Raw genomic sequence first — 16,007 nt, 5'->3', positions numbered from 1 at the left:
ATCAGTTTTTGCAACTAAGACATCTTATACACACTACACAACCGTCGTACTTCTTTAATTCTAACCTAGACCATATAGTAAATGGCCTCTTCCTGGTGCCCGGACCTAGTACTCGCAATGTATCTATCTTGTATAGAGCCCTGAATGATCCTGACCCAGAGGTTAAACTGAAATTCATGAGACAATGAGAGGATGACTTGCAGGTCACCCTAGCGCCTGATGGGTGGCGTGAGGCGGTGTTAGAGGTTCGGCGAGTTTCCTCATGTTTAAACCAACAATTGAAAAAAGTCCACTTATGCTGGTACTATTACCCAGTTAAAGTTGCTCACTTTGGCCCTCAGTGCTCCCCATTGTGCTGGAGAGGCTGCGGTATGTTGGGGACACTTAGCCACATGTGGTGGTTGTGCCCGAAATTACTTAATTTTTTGGGCTAGCCTAGAGGACGTGATGGCTGAGGTAACTGGGATCTGGATGGCCGTACAACCCAGTATGGTTTTATTGCAGATCGGTTTGTATGAGATCCCGCATGTGTTGAGAGAAGTGTTCTCACATTTGTTTATAGCCGCTAGACTGGCAGTGGCATCCTAATGGAGAGTGGCCAGCGCTCCGACCATACAATTTATGATTGACAGGATGAACCTTCATTGCCAATACGAAAGGGCACTGGTATTATCTGCATCATCTAAAAAGAAAAAGTCCCAGATTTGGGAACCGTGGCTTGATAGCCGGCTCTCCTTCAATCCACCGTGATGATACTTTTGCTACCTCGATTCAGGGTCTGATATTCCCTGCCCGCGATGCACTCTGCTATGTGTCTAGCTTATATGCCACTTTGATATTCAGGAACCTGCATTTTAGCAGGTCAGTTTCTGTTAAGACCTTAGATCTAAGTAATTTACAGTCGTATACTTAGGTGTACCTATCCCCCCCCCCCTTATGCCTTGCCTCCTACGTTTGTATGTCTGTTTTCTTGATGTATTATTAATCTACTCTGCACTGTTTGCGGAATTGATGTGTTTTTCTGTTTAACTATATAAAATTTCAATAAATATGATTTTGGAAGAAAAAAAAAGTAGATCCTCTCATGCTACCATAAGTGTGAAAGCACAACCAACATTCAAAAGTGACCAAAACATCAGCCAGAAAGCATTGGTACCGAGATGTGGTGTGTGGTCCCCACCTGCAGAACCACTCCTTTATTGAGGGTGTCTTGATAATTGCCAATAATTATAGTGGTTTGAAAAAACCACTATATTGTAATCCGAACTTTCTTTCCCCTTTTCTTTCCCCTTTTCTTTCCCCTTTTCTTTCCCCTTTTCTTTCCCCTTTTCTTTCCCCTTTTCTTTCCCCTTTTCTTTCCCCTTTTCTTTCCCCTTTTCTTTCCCCTTTTCTTTCCCCTTTTCTTTCCCCTTTTCTTTCCCCTTTTCTTTCCCCTTTTCTTTCCCCTTTTCTTTCCCCTTTTCTTTCCCCTTTTCTTTCCCCTTTTCTTTCCCCTTTTCTTTCCCCTTTTCTTTCCCCTTTTCTTTCCCCTTTTCTTTCCCCTTTTCTGTGTTTGCGCAATCTGCGTTTTAAATGCACAGGCAGACCCAGTTACTATGCCAACACCTACGAACGTCACATGACGCCCCCAGGACAGAGCTTCTGCCACATAATATCAGCTCTTAAAGTGAAACCCACAGCACAAATGCAAATCTAGCTTCATCACATGACACATGCCCCTAAGAGAGAATGTGCGCCAAAGTTGATTTAGAAGAAGCCCAGTGAGCCAAATTAGCTCTTAAAGGGCCGATGCGCCAAAGTGATTGTTAAAGGGCCGACACGCCAAATTGAAAGCTGAGTGACCCCAGGCTCCAAATCGGAGGCTGAGCCGCCCCGGCCTCCAAATCGGAGGCTGAGCCCAAAGTGGTCCCTGAGAGGCACTCAGTTAAAATGGATCCTGAGTTGAAAGTCTTGCAGGGGCAGCAGGCAAGTCTCTCTTAGAGGGGCAGCCCGGGCACCATTTCAAACCACTATCTGTACTTCCTTCAGGAAATACACATCTAGTTTCCATCTGTTGTCTATTTAATTTGCACAACATACTGTGAAAGTGCTCCGGGGCTTTGGCCTGTCGCAGAATGTTGGAGACACCGCTGTCATTGGAGACACCGCTGGGCACCGGAGACACCTGGCAGCAGCACAAAGCCCCCCTGGCACTAGCACAAGACACAGCAGCGTGTTGCACATCGGCTCACCCCACTTCTGCCTCCTCCAGCAGCACCCCTGGGACCCCGCTTCACCAAAGCAATAAGACGCATGGATTATAAGAATCACCACCATTTTATTAAGATATTTTTTTTTTTCTTTCTCCTCAAAATTTGGGGTGCACCTTATAATCCGGTGCGTCTTATAAAGCGAAAAATATGGTATATATGTAATATATGTGTACATGTATGTATTTATATTGCATAGTTAGATGGCACTCGTATTGCATCACTTTGTGCCTTATTGGGTACTTCCATTCATATGTGGCTCGGATTTGAACAGCAATTTGTGCCCTTGGTTAATATGGCCTCAGTTGTTATCGCCCTTACCTAAAATGGCGTCATCTGTGCTTGTGCACATGCGCGGTTCGTGTGGTCTTTTTGCATCGCTGAAGGTCTCTTTCTCCTGGTACTGCATGGGTAGTGACTTCACAGGGGACTTCTCTCCTGGCAGCGCCAGGTTGAGGCTGGATGTGGTGGTCATGTCGCGCATGCGCCGTTACAGCCTTAGATGATTGGGATCACTATTTAAAGGACAACACATCACACTGCCTGTCACAGCCCCTGAGAAAGCCCATGCGAAACGCACATTGGGGCTGCACACAACAGGTCCTAAGGTGGAGAATATGGGTAACGGCAGCTTTTAGTATGTTTGGGGCATTTTTCGTTCCCTTAAAATGATACACACTCTCTTTTTTTTTTTTTTTTTTTTTTTTTTTTATTGTATGTGAGCCTCCTTTGTTTGATTCTGCCATTTGCTTCTTCATTGGTCTTATACCTTTTTTGACATATCTTGTTACTTGTTTATTACCCTATATTATCCAGTGTGAAGCAGCGATTGTTTGAATCTACATTGTGATTCATACTCTCCTGGGAATGCTCAATTTTCTACACTTGCACTTTACTTGAATCTGCTGCTGTACTTTGCCCTTCTCTTCCACTAAAAGGTGGATCTGGTGTCTTACACCTATGATAACTACTATTGAACTTTTGTCCTCTGATTATTACTATTTCAATGTTGGGTGTTAATTTTTTGGCATAAAATATTTTATTTGGGACTTTTTGTGGTCTTTTTCTCTTGTGTAAATATACATTTTTATAATCTGATGTACTCTGCACAGCTTACACATACCACCACATTATAAATTCATACACCAGTAAAGCCAAAAGCAATATAATCATTACTATAAAACTATGCCTCTAGATTAGGGGTCCCCAACCTGTAGCTCGGGAGCCACATGCGGCTCGTGGTCCCATGAATTGTGGCTCGTGACTGTCTGTCAGCTTGGTGCATTTAGGTCCAAGTCTAGCAAACAGGTATGAAGAGTACATCTCAAAATGGTGAATTTTGTGAGTAGCCCTGCACAGAAGTGCAGATGTGGGTGCATATTTACTGGCCTTAGGGGTTTAGAGATGTTTCACTTATGGTACACTGGAGGATGGTACTACCTGTTAGAGGAGGTGCTCAAAGCTTGATGTAACAGTGTGTTGGGAGTCCTTGGTGGGAGAATACTGAATGGGGAGTATTGTGGGAACTCCTGGATCTCGGTGTACTGGTTTGGAGTGATTTATGTGGGAAAGCTTTGGTTATCATTATACCTGTAATGGGGGCTTTGGTTGACATTACTTTGAAGGAGATGGGAGCTGGATGTGGTTCGCGCTCCTCTCTGTGCTGAATGTGGTTCGCGACCCTCTGTCTAAGCTGAATGTGGCTCTCAAGGTCAGAAAGGTTGGAGACCACTACTCTAGATAAATTCCTTCAGGGGTGTAGTCTCCAAAATCGGGTCACTTGTGGGAGATATTCACTGTTTAAGCACATTAGGAGCTCTGCAAAGGCGACATGATGCCCGCAGACTATTTCATCTGACTGAAATCCAAAATGTCACTCCTTCCTTTCCAAGCTTTGCCGTGTGGCTGAACAGCGGGTTTCCTCCACATAATGGGTATCTGCGTACTCAGGAGAAATTGCACAACTTTATTGGTCCATTTTCTCCTGTTACCCATGTGAAAATAAAAGTTGTTGCTAAAAAGATCATTTTTTTTGGGGGGAAAAAATTATTTTCTTTTTTTTTTCTTTATTTTTTCTTTTCACGCCTCCACGTTGTAAATTTCTGTGAAGCACCTGGGGGGTTCAAAGTGCTCACCACACAGATAAGTTCCTTTTCCAAAATGGGGTCACTTGTAGGGGTTTTCCAATGTTTAGGCACATCAGGGGCTCTTAAAACGCAACATGGTGTCTTTTCTCAATTCCAGGCAATTTTGCATTCAAAAGGTACTCCTTCCCTTCCGTGCCGCGCCCCCAAGCAGTGGTTTTCCCCCACATGTGGGGTATCGGCATATTCAGGAGAAATTGCGCAACAACTTTAGGGGACCATTTTCTCATTCTACCCTTGTGAAAATAAAAAAAATCATTGCTGAAGGATCATTTTTGTGACTACAAAGTTAAATGTTTATTTTTTCCTTGCACGTTGCTTCAGCTCCTGTGAAGCACCTGAAGGGTTAATAAACTTCTTGAATGTGGTTTTGCACACCTTGAGGGGTGCAGTTTTTAGAATGGTGTCTTTGGGGTATTTTCTGTCATATAGAACCCTTAAAGTGACTTCAAATGTGATGTGATCTCTTAACCCCTTCACCCCCAAGGGTGGTTTGCACGTTCATGACCGGGCCAATTTTTACAATTCTGACCACTGTACCTTTATGAGGTCATAACTCGAACGCTTCCATGGATCCCGGTGATTCTGACATTGTTTTCTCGTGACATATTGTACTTCATCTTAGTGGTAAAATTTCATTCAAATAACTTGCGTTTATTTGTGAGAAAAACGGAAATTTGGCGAAAATTTTGAAAATTTCGCAATTTTCCAACTTTGAATTTTTATGCCCTTAAATCACAGAGATATAGCACACAAAAAACTTGATAACTAACATTTCCCACATGTTTACTTTACATCAGCACAATTTTGGAACCAAAATTTTTTTTTGTTAGGAAGTTATAAGGGTTAAAAGTTGACCAGCGATTTCTCATTTCTACAACACCATTTTATTTTTACGGACCACATCACATTTGAAGCCACTTTGAGGGGTCTATATGATAGAAAATACCCAAAAGTGACACCATTCTAAAAACTGCACCCCTTAAGGTGCTCAAAACCACATTCAAGAAGTTTATTAACCCTTTAGGTGCGTCACAGGAATTTTTTTGAATACTTAAAAAAAAAAAAAAAAAATGAACATCTAACTTTTTTTCACAAAAAAAGTACTTCAGGTTCAATTTTTTTTATTTTACCAAGGGTAACAGGAGAAATTGGACTGCAAAAGTTATTGTGCAATTTGTCCTGAGTACGCTGATACCTGATATGTGGGGGGAACGACTGTTTCAGCGCATGGCAGAGCTCAGAATGGAAGGAGTGCCGTTTGACTTTTTCAATGCAAAATTGGCTGGAATTCAGATCGGACGCCATGTCACGTTTGGAGAGTCCCTGATGTACCTAAACAGTGGAAACCCCCTACAAGTGACCCCATTTTGGAAACTAGACCCCCCAAGGAACTTATCTAGATATGTGGTGAGAACTTTGAACCCACAAGGGCTTTACAGAAGTTTATAACGTACAGCGGTACAATTAAAAAATCATATTTTTTCCAAAAAAATGATCTTTTCACCCCAATTTTTATTTTCCCAAGGGTAACAGGACCCTAAAAGTTATTGTGCAATTTGTCCTGAGTATGCTGATACCCCACATGTGGGGGTAAACCACTATTTGGGCGCATGGCAGAGCTCGGAAGGGAAGCAGCGCCATTTGACGTTTTTGGCTGGAATTGAGATCGGACATCATGTCGCGATTGGAAAACCCCTGATGTACCAAAACAGTGGAAACCCCCCACAAATGACCCCATTTTGGAAACTAGACCCCCTAAGGAACTTATCTAGATGTGTGGTGAGCACTTTGAACCCCCCCAGTGCTTCACAGAAGCTTATAACGCCCGGGCGTGAAAATAAACAATTCGTATTTTTTCCACAAACATGATCTTTTAGTCACCATTTTTTTTATTTTCCCAAGGGTAACAGGAGAAATTGGACCCCAAAAGTTGTTGTCCAATTTGTCCTGAGTATGCTGATACCCCATATGTGGGAGAAAACTACTGTATGGGCACATGTCGGGGCTCGGATGGGAAGTAGTGACGTTTTGGAATGCAGACTTTGATGGAATGGTCTGTGGGTGTCATGTTGCCTTGGGAGAGCCCCTAATGTACCTAAACAGTGGAAACCCCCCACAAATGACCCCATTTTGAAAACTAGACCCCCTAAGGAACTTATCTAGATGTGAGGTGAGCACTTTGAACCCCCAAGGGCTTCACAGAAGTTTATAACGCTCGAACGTGAAAATAAAAAAATAATTTTTTTCCACAAAAATGATATTTTTGCCCCCAATTTTTTATTTTCCTTAGGGTAACAGGAGAAATTGAACCCCAAAAATTGTTTTGCAATTTGTCCTTAGTAGGCTGATACCCTACATGTGGGGTTAAAACACTGTTTGGGCGCATGGCAGAGCTTGGAAGGGAAGGAGCACCATTTGACTTTTTCAACTCAGAATTGGCTGGAATTGAAATCAGACGCCATGTTGCATTTGGAGAGCCCTGATGTGCCCAAACAGTGGAAACCCCCAATTCTAACTCCAACCCGAACCCCAACACACCCCTAGCCCTAACCCTAGCCCAACCCTAACCGTAATGGAAAAATGGAAATAAATACCTTTTTTTTATTTTATTATTTTTCCCTAACGAAGGGGGTGATAACGGGGGGGTTTGATTTACTATTTATGGCGGTTTTTATGTTTGGTGGCTGTCGCACGCTAAAAGACTTTTTTTATTGTAAAAATAGTTTTTGCATCACCACATATTGAGAGCTATAATTTTTCCGTATTTTGACCCACCGAGTCATGTGAGGTCTTATTTTTTGCGGGACGAGTTGACGTTTTTATTGGTACCATTTTCGGGCACGTGACATTTTTTTATCGCTTTTTATTCCGATTTTTGGGACGCAGAATGAACAAAAACCAGCGTTTCATTAATTTCTTTTGGGGGGTGCGTTTACACCGTTCCGCGTGCGGTAAAATTGATAAAGCGGTTTTATTCTTTGGGTCAGTACGGTTACAGCGATACCTCATTTAGGTCGTTTTTTTGTTTTGTCGGTTTTATGCAATGAAAACTATTTTATATAAAAAATAATTATTTTTGCATCGCTGTATTCTGCGAGCTATAACTTTTTTATTTTTTCGCTGATGATGCTGTGTGGCGGCTCGTTTTTTGCGGGACAAGATGACGTTTTCAGCGGTACCATGGATAATTATATGCGTCTTTTTGATCGCGCGTCATTACACTTTTTGTTTGGTTGTAAATCATCATATGGTAAATCATAAATCATTATTTTTTGCTTCGTTTTTTATTTTTATTTTTTAAGGGGTTTGCTAAAGGGGTTAACTAATGGGACAGTTTTATAGGGCGGGTCGTTACGGACGCGGCGATACCTAATATGTGTACTTTTATATTTGTTTTTTTTATTTTCAAAAAATGGTTTTATTTGGGGGAATATTTTTTTTTTTTTTTAAACACTTTTTATTTTTTTTACTTTATTAAATAGTCCCAGGTGGGACATCACTGTTCTGTGACAGATCGCTGATCTGTCACATCACAGATCACTGTGACAGATCGCTGATCTGTCACATCACAGATCACTGTGACAGATCGCTGATCTGTCACATCACAGATCACTGTGACAGATCGCTGATCTGTCACATCACAGATCACTGTGACAGATCAGCGATCTGTCACAGGCAGTGCACAAGGCTTCCTCATGCCTGCGCTTTGCAGGCACTGAGGAAGCCAGCTTCCTGCAGGCCCCCGTCGCCATCTTGGATTCGGGGGCCTGCAGGAAAGGAGTCCCCGGCAGCAGCGCTGCACATTGCGCTGCCGTGGGGGGCTCAGGGAAGCACGGAGGGAGCCCCCTCCCTGCCGATGCTTCCCTTTAACCCCCGGTACACCGCGATCATGTTTGCTCGCGGTGTGCAAGGGGTTAACGTGTCGGGGGCGGTCCGTGATAATCAGCTGACACCCGGCCGCGATCAGCGGCGCTTACCACGTGGGTGCCGCTGATCGCGGTAGACGTACTATCCCGTCCATGGGCATAGGGTCCCGGGTCCCATGGACGGGATAGTACGTCTGATGTCAGGAAGGGGTTAAAAAAAAAAAATTGTAGATTTTGTTGAGAAAAAATTTAAAAATCGCTGGTCAACTTTTAACCTTTATAGCTTTCTAACAAAAAAAAAATTCTTCCAAAATTGTGCTCATGTAGACATGTGGAAAAGTCTTCGTTACTCACCGGGTAATGGTATTTTTCGGAGTCCATGACCGCACCACCTGAGAGAGGGGATCCGCCCTTTAGGAACAGGAAACCTACAGATACAAAAGGGTGGCACCTCTCCCACGCATCAGTTGGATTACAGAGCACAAGAGGACCTCCAAGGTTAATGCATGATTTATGTACAGTATTATCTAAATATTTATCACCAGTGGACATATACAAGAGGAAGACGTGCACACCCGATTTAGCTAAGGGAAGGGAATATACGGGTGCTGTCATGGACTCCGAAAAATACCGTTAACCGGTGAGTAACTAAGACTTTATTCGGTCGTCCATGACAGCACCACCTGAGAGAATTACAGAGAGAAATAACTACTTTAGGGAGGGACTACAGCCTGCAGTACCCTTATACCAAAAGAGAGGTCTGTGGAAGCACCCAGGTCTAGCCTATAATGACTATAAAAGGTGCTCGGAGAGGACCAAGTAGCCGCCTTAGGCGCCTTATCCCATCTGCTTACTACTGGGTCATCAAAGGGGTATCTCCGCTTGAAAGCTGGTGGCAAGGTGCCCCTTTTTTCAGGCTTCTTCCATTCTCTATCAGGCTCTGGACTTTATCATTTAATGGAAAAGCCCTGCGTTTCCTGGGGTCTAGACCCCCGAACACCATGTCCTGTGCTGAGTTGCGGCTTTGTTTGCTACCCCCATGGTGGACCTTATTGCTTTAACTAGTTTATCCATTTGATCTAAGGGGAAGCAGAACCTGCTAGAGTCTTCATTTGAGGAAGATGAAGAGGAGTCTGAGGAGTTATCGTCTTTCCTAGTGGCGACCGAGGACTCCGAGCCTGAAAAACTAGCCTCTCTTCTAGAAGATTCCCCTTGAGATAGGGCCTTCATCTCTGTGACCTGATTATCTCCCTCAGGCTTGAAGTGAAGTCAGGCGTCTCTTCCGCTACCTGCATAAACGGGGGAGAGTGTAAGGGCCTGACAATCTACCCATGGACTCTCGATCCCTATCAACCCCTACCGTCTGTCGTATGCATGGCTGACATAACCCTTTAGGGTGGCCATCTGGTAAGGGGCAACTACAGAGGGCACATTCCCTATGCTTCTGTTTTCCCGTAGCTTTTCTCCCCTGCGAAAAAGCATAAAGGAACACTGCATCAGGGTACATTCACGGAGATCTTACCCATGCAGCTGAAGCAGGTACCGGATCACGGAGGGAGGCAGGGGGATCCTTTAGTCTGGAGGAATGTCCGCGGCTCTGTCCGCTTGTTCGTCTGTTTCTTTTGCTGGCCACTCGTATGCGGTTTTGTTGTGGCCTGTTTCTGCGGGCGCTCCTGCGCTTCGTCCTGCTGGTCTATGGGGGCTTCCATTGTATCCATCGCTGTGCCTTTCGGAAGCACCCCAGCAGCGTCCCTGCCTGCCTTATATGGCATCCTGGTGTCCGGGTCAGCAGGTTTCTTGCCGTGGCACCACCCACCTGGGACCCTCCCGCGACCTTCCTTTCCCAGCGCCCCGACCCCACCCCGGCCGCCGCCCGCGACCCAGGACAGGCGCACACCGGAAGCCGGCCGGCACCCGACTTCCACGTGCGCCTCCATGTACCCGCCGACCGGGTGCCAACGCCGACCCGGATGAAGAGGACCGGGGCATACATACCTGGTGCTGGCACTCTGGAGGTGGTTGTCCACCGGACCCTATGCTCCACCTGCTCCGTGCACTGCCGTGGCGACTTGCCCGGCCCCACCGTGGCGCTTCCAGGGACCCCGCGCTGACCGAAGTAGGAGATTCCCCCCCGCTACCTGGGTTAGTCAGTCAGCCGGCCTGGGAATATCCTCGACGACTCCATGACGGACGATCTGTAGGAAGTTCTGTCCTCTAGGAACAGGAAACCAACTGATACAAAAGGGTGGCACCTCTCCCACGCATCTGTAGGTTTCCTGTTCCTAAAGGGCGGATCCCCTCTCTCAGGTGGTGCTGTCATGGGCGACCGAATAAATATTATTAATTACGGTAGTTTGTGTGACACAACTGTCTGATTTAAGGTTATAAAAATTCATAGTTAAAAAATGCTAAAATTTTGAAAATTTTTGCCAAATTTCCGATTTTTTTTTTTTTTTTCTTTTTTTTTTCTTTTTTTTTTTTTTTTTTTTTCCCACAAATAAGTCATATCAAAGAATTACGACTATCATAAAGTACAATGTTAGAAAACAGTCTCAGAATTGGTGGGATCCATTGAAGCATTCCAGAGTTATGACCTCATAAAGTGACAGTGGTCAGAATTGAAAAAAATGGCCTGGTCAGGAAGGTGAAAACAGGCTTCAGGGTGAAGAGGTTAAAGGGAACCTGTCAGCCAGCAGGATTGAGCTAAGTAGCCTACAGACACTCTCAGATTGGCATCTGATTAAAATAACTGGGTTGATGAAATCTGTCTTGTTGTTTAATCTGTATTTGTAAAGGGCCTGTCACACTAAGCGATATCTCTAGCAATATCGCTATAACTTGTGACGTTATAGCGATATTGCTAGCGATATCGCTGTGTCTGATACTTACCTACGACCCGCTCCCCCGCTGCTTATCGCTGATCACGCGAGAACAGGCTAGACTGTTTCTCGTCGTCGGCTTCCTGCGGCGCTTCCTGTGGAGAGAAGAGCGACGAGCGTGAAGTCGGGCGGGAGGACGCAGGATCGCCTAGTGTGACAGGTAAGTAGCGACCCCCGTCCCCAGCGATGTCGCTGGTGAGATCTACCTGTGTGGCAGCTCACTAGCGACCACTTAGCGATGCACCAGCGATCCTGACAGCGTCATATCGCTGGTTGGGATCGCTGGTGCATCGCTAAGTGTGACAGTACCTTAATTTTCAGTTAGAGATTCTCGAGCTTCGGGGCAATCTGTGGGGGTCTTATGACAGGTCACTGATCCCTCAGTGACCTGCCTCCCATTTTACATTCTGTATATCTTATTATTTTGGGGGAAAAAATTGCATTCATCATGCTGGCGATGCCATCTTGTTGGAGACAGTGTTTTTTTTTTTTTTTTTGTTTTTGTTTTTTTTTTTTGTCTTTAACAAAGTGGTGGTGCCTGCGTAATAGCATCTATCGTGTTCCGAATTTAGCTACTGCTCAGACATGGCCGGTGACATTGAGAGAATTTTTTTCTGAAGAAATTTTTTATCACTAAATAAAATTAATATATGAATATTATAGATCCGACCATGCTACAGAGCAGGCACCTGCATAATGGATGTAATTTTGTTTTCCCAAAGGAATAACCTGTAGGATGTAAACTAGGGATCAGTGACCTGTCAGAAGCCATACACATGACTACCTAATCAGAGCCCCCATATGAAGACCGCCCCCCACAGCCCCACCCTGAAGCACAAGCATGTCATTAACACAAAACTGACAAACATTAACCCCTTCCCGACCATTGACGCCACATAGGCATTATGAAAAGTCGTGCCAAAACGACCATTGACGCTTATGTGGCGTCATGAATTAATTGCCCTCCTGCGGGTCAGGTGACCGGGGTCACTGAAAGGTCACCCGACCCGCACACACAGGGGGCTTTGTACTTAATCACAGGGGGCGTGGCTTCGCCCCCACGTGGCTACGATCGCTATGATTGGCTGTTAAGTGAAACAGCCAATCCGAGCTATAGTAATATTTCATCAATGAAATTTGATGAAATATTACAATCCAGCCATGGCCGATGCTGCAGTAGTGTCAGGCATGGCTGCAGACACCGATCCGACCCCCCCCCCCCCCCACCGGCGATCGGCCCCTCCCGCCACTGAATGACAGCGGTGATCGGCCGAGTGACATGAAATTTCTAGTTGGAATCCCAAAACCTCATCGTCATGTGAGGTGGGTAAAGAATTAGAGGATTACACCTCTATTGTGACGTGGGGTTTTACATTAAGATCTTTGTAATAATTTATTTGGATCTTTATAAAAACTAAATCTAGAATCTGGTGCCTAACGCCAAACCTTTTTTTATTCTTTTTTTTTCCTTAGAGTGGATAGAGGATTATGAGAAATCCTTTGTTGATGTTATCGTTCTCCAAGCTGAAATTGACAAATATATGCAAGAAGATGACCATAAAGTGGCAACGGTAAACTAATTTTATAAAATATTAGTCAATAGTTATACAATGTTGTGTTTTTTTTCTTTTTGTCCTGATACCAGTCTAAATTATGAGTTTTAGAAAGGCAACCTTTTTCTCTGATTAATGCCACAAAAATTAAAGCTGCTTGCATGTGACATTGGCTGCATTATTTCTGCTGAGTATGTTTTACTGTAAACGCCGAAAAGTTTAGCAACTGCAGGCTACATACCTTGAAAAGCCATCTGGGGTACATGTCTCCAAGACAGGAAGCCCCGGTGGATACTTTTCAATGTCTTTGACTAGCTGGTTAGAAGCGGTGGGGCACTGGCTTTTCAAAGCATGTTATCTCTGCATTGCTACAGTGTTTCAGATCAAAGCATACACTGCTGAAAAAACCCACAGCAGTGGTTTGGCAGCAGAAATCAGATAACCAGCTCCTTACAATGCAGGGTTTACAAAGAATGTTGCATTTGTCCCACTTTTTTTTTATATATATCTTGGTTGAATTTTGGATGATTGTCTATCTGATTTCTTTGCCCTGAGCTGTCCATTCACTCTCAGCTGGTTGCCTTTTTCCTAAGAAAAGATAGGTACATGTTAAAATTGGAAAACCTAAGTAGTATATGCAAAGGGTCTATCAAACTTCAAAACCACAAAATCTAAAAAAGAAACAACTTACTGTATATACTCGTGTATAAGCCGAGATTTTACCCTTCGCCACGACAGCACCCACCGGAGAGAGGGATCCGCCCATAGGAACAGGAAACCTACAGAGATAAGAGGGCAGTCTGCCTCTCCTCCTCAGTTGGTTTCCTGTTCCTATCGGAACCGCAGGATTCTCCTACAGACTCTTACCTGGGCCAAGGAACCGCATGTGCAGTCTCTGCGGGAACGGCAGGGGTTCCGGTCCGGAAGCAGCGACGGGAGTGCTGTGAATCGGCTCCCTCCTCGGCTGGGGCCGCAGCAGCGCGGGCAGAAAACTCTGGTATCGGGTGAGGCCGACCGGGGTTCCCCTGCAGATTTACACACCACCGGGATTCAGGGATGATCCATCCCGGTCTGTGTGGGAGCGCGAACCGGAGGGGGAGCAGTATCCTCCAGCGTTCAGGAGAGCTTCAGCGCCCAGGAAGAGACGCGCAGGCAAGAAATGGTAAGGAGGAACTTCTGGGTTACCGGAGGTTCCTCAGCGCAGAGCGCACGCGCGGCTGCAGTGACATGAAGAGGCGCTGCCCGCCCCCTCCAGTGAGAGAAGAAGAAAAAAAAAAAAAGGAAACAGTTTTAATAAAGCGTCCGGCGGCTGTATCCAGGCCGGACACAGACAAATTAGCGGCGCCTAGGATAAGCAGGCGCACCTGGGGGGGGGTCCTGCATATGGAAGGAGCATATATAAGGCTTTGTGGATATGATTACTGCGTGCAAACATGTCTTCACCAAGACAGGACACGCATCCCCAGGCAGATGATACAGCGGCAGCCAGGGATCGCTCTCACCGAGGTTCCTCGGATGGAAGCCACGCTAACAAGCCTCCTTCTCAGCCTCCTGAGCCGGTACCTACAGCTTCTCTGGGTGAGTGGACGACTCTCTGCCTACAAAGCTGATAAATGTCTCTCTCTTTCCTTTTCTCTCTCTCCTATGCTACATCTCTGCCTTAGGCTAAGAGAAGGGAAAAAACAAAAAATAATGTGCCCTCTGTACACATCCCCTACCGGACTCTTACACGAAAAGGCTGTGCAAAAAATGTATTAATGAAACAGCAAAACAAGCATCAGCATCAGCCGTGGACATAAGGGCCATAATAAGGGAAGAATTACAGGCCCTAACCAAGCCTAGTAGTACAGCTATAAGTACGGAGATTAGCAAACCAACTACGGTCAGCGTAGACTCTGAGGACGAAGCAATAGCCTCCGATAGTTCTGATGCATCTATATCATCATCTTCCTCAGATATGGAGGGGCGTTCGTGCTTTCCTTTAGAAAACATGGACAATTTGGTTAAATCTGTGAGGAATACCATGGGCTGCACAGAAGCAAAGGAGCTGCAAACAACACAGGAAATTATGTTTGCAGGGCTAACAGATAGAAAAAGGAGAGTTTTTCCTGTTATACCAGCTATTAAAGCTTTGGTTAAGAAAGAATGGGAGAAGCAGGACCAGAGAGGATATCTCCCCTCCGCCTCAAAAAGAAGGTTACCCCTTCAGCGACGAGGAGTTAGCAACATGGTCTAAAGTGCCGAAAGTGGACGCAGCGGTCGCTTCCTCCTCAAAACAAACGGCCTTGCCAGTGGAGGACGCAGGGGTTCTAAAAGATCCACTCGACCGAAAAGCTGATGCCTCGCTAAAAAGGGCATGGGAGGCAGCTACGGGCACGTTTAAACCGGCAATAGCTAGTACTTGCTCAACTCGTTCTATGATGGTCTGGATTGATCAGCTAGACCAACAAATAGAGCAAAAGATCTCCAGAGACAAGCTACAAGCCGCTATACCACTGATCCGTGGTGCGGCTGCATACATAGCAGATGCTTCTGCGGATTCTTTACGTATGGCAGCCAGAACAGCAGGCCTGCTTAACGCCAGGCGTAGCCTATGGCTTAAAAGCTGGAGAGGTGACACCCAATCCAAGGCAAAGCTTTGTGCCATACCTTGTGAGGGTGAGTTCTTGTTTGGGAAAACTTTAGATGAAATCCTTACCAAGGCAAAGGAAAGGAAGAAAGGATTCCCTAACCCCTCTCTCCCGTTTTATAGGAGGGCGTTGAGACAACCATTTGGCAGAGGAAGACCAGCGGAAAATCAAAATCGCTGGGCCACAAAGGAGGAAAAGGGCAAAGGTGCCATGTTTAGAGGATCCTCCTTCCGCAGAGACAAAAACTAAGGAGCCAATTCCTCCAGTAGGGGGAAGATTAAAATTTTTTCTGCAAGAATGGGAGAAAATCACGGCCAGCCCCTGGGTTCTGGGCATTATTAGGGAGGGGTTAAAAATAGAGTTCCGCCACGTACCCCATAGCTCAGTTATCATAACATCTCTCAGCTCGCCAATCCAACAGCGGGCCCTAGAGACTGAGATTCTGAGTCTTCTGAATAAAAAATTATTGATCCATGTGCCTGAGGGGCAGGTAGGAATGGGGGTTTTACTCCACTCTTTTTGGTACCTAAGCCAGATGGCTCATTCAGGACTATAATCAACCTGAAAAAACTAAACTCATATATAATAAATCACAAATTTAAAATGGAATCCATCAGATCTACGATTAAGCTCCTCTTCCCCAATTGTATGATGGCAGGCTTGGATCTGAAAGATGCTTATTA

At 45.2% G+C, this 16,007-nt stretch overlaps 1 protein-coding gene across 1 annotated transcript in view; it reads left to right on the top strand.

The window, feature by feature from the left end:
• The window catches only part of RRP7A (ribosomal RNA processing 7 homolog A), a 131,361-nt gene that overhangs the window by 59,742 nt on the left and 55,612 nt on the right, over positions 1–16,007 (top strand). The window contains exon 5 of the mRNA XM_073586695.1: positions 12,615–12,712. Within this exon, the coding sequence (XP_073442796.1) occupies positions 12,615–12,712 (98 nt within the window). The remainder of the gene's footprint in view (positions 1–12,614; positions 12,713–16,007) is intronic.

This window comes from Dendrobates tinctorius, unplaced genomic scaffold, assembly GCF_039654945.1.
Source record: "Dendrobates tinctorius isolate UK_male_01 unplaced genomic scaffold, ASM3965494v1 ptg000094l, whole genome shotgun sequence".
Classification (NCBI taxonomy): domain Eukaryota; kingdom Metazoa; phylum Chordata; class Amphibia; order Anura; family Dendrobatidae; genus Dendrobates; species Dendrobates tinctorius.
Note: the sequence above shows the minus strand (reverse complement) of the source record. Positions and strands in the feature narration are given on the sequence as shown.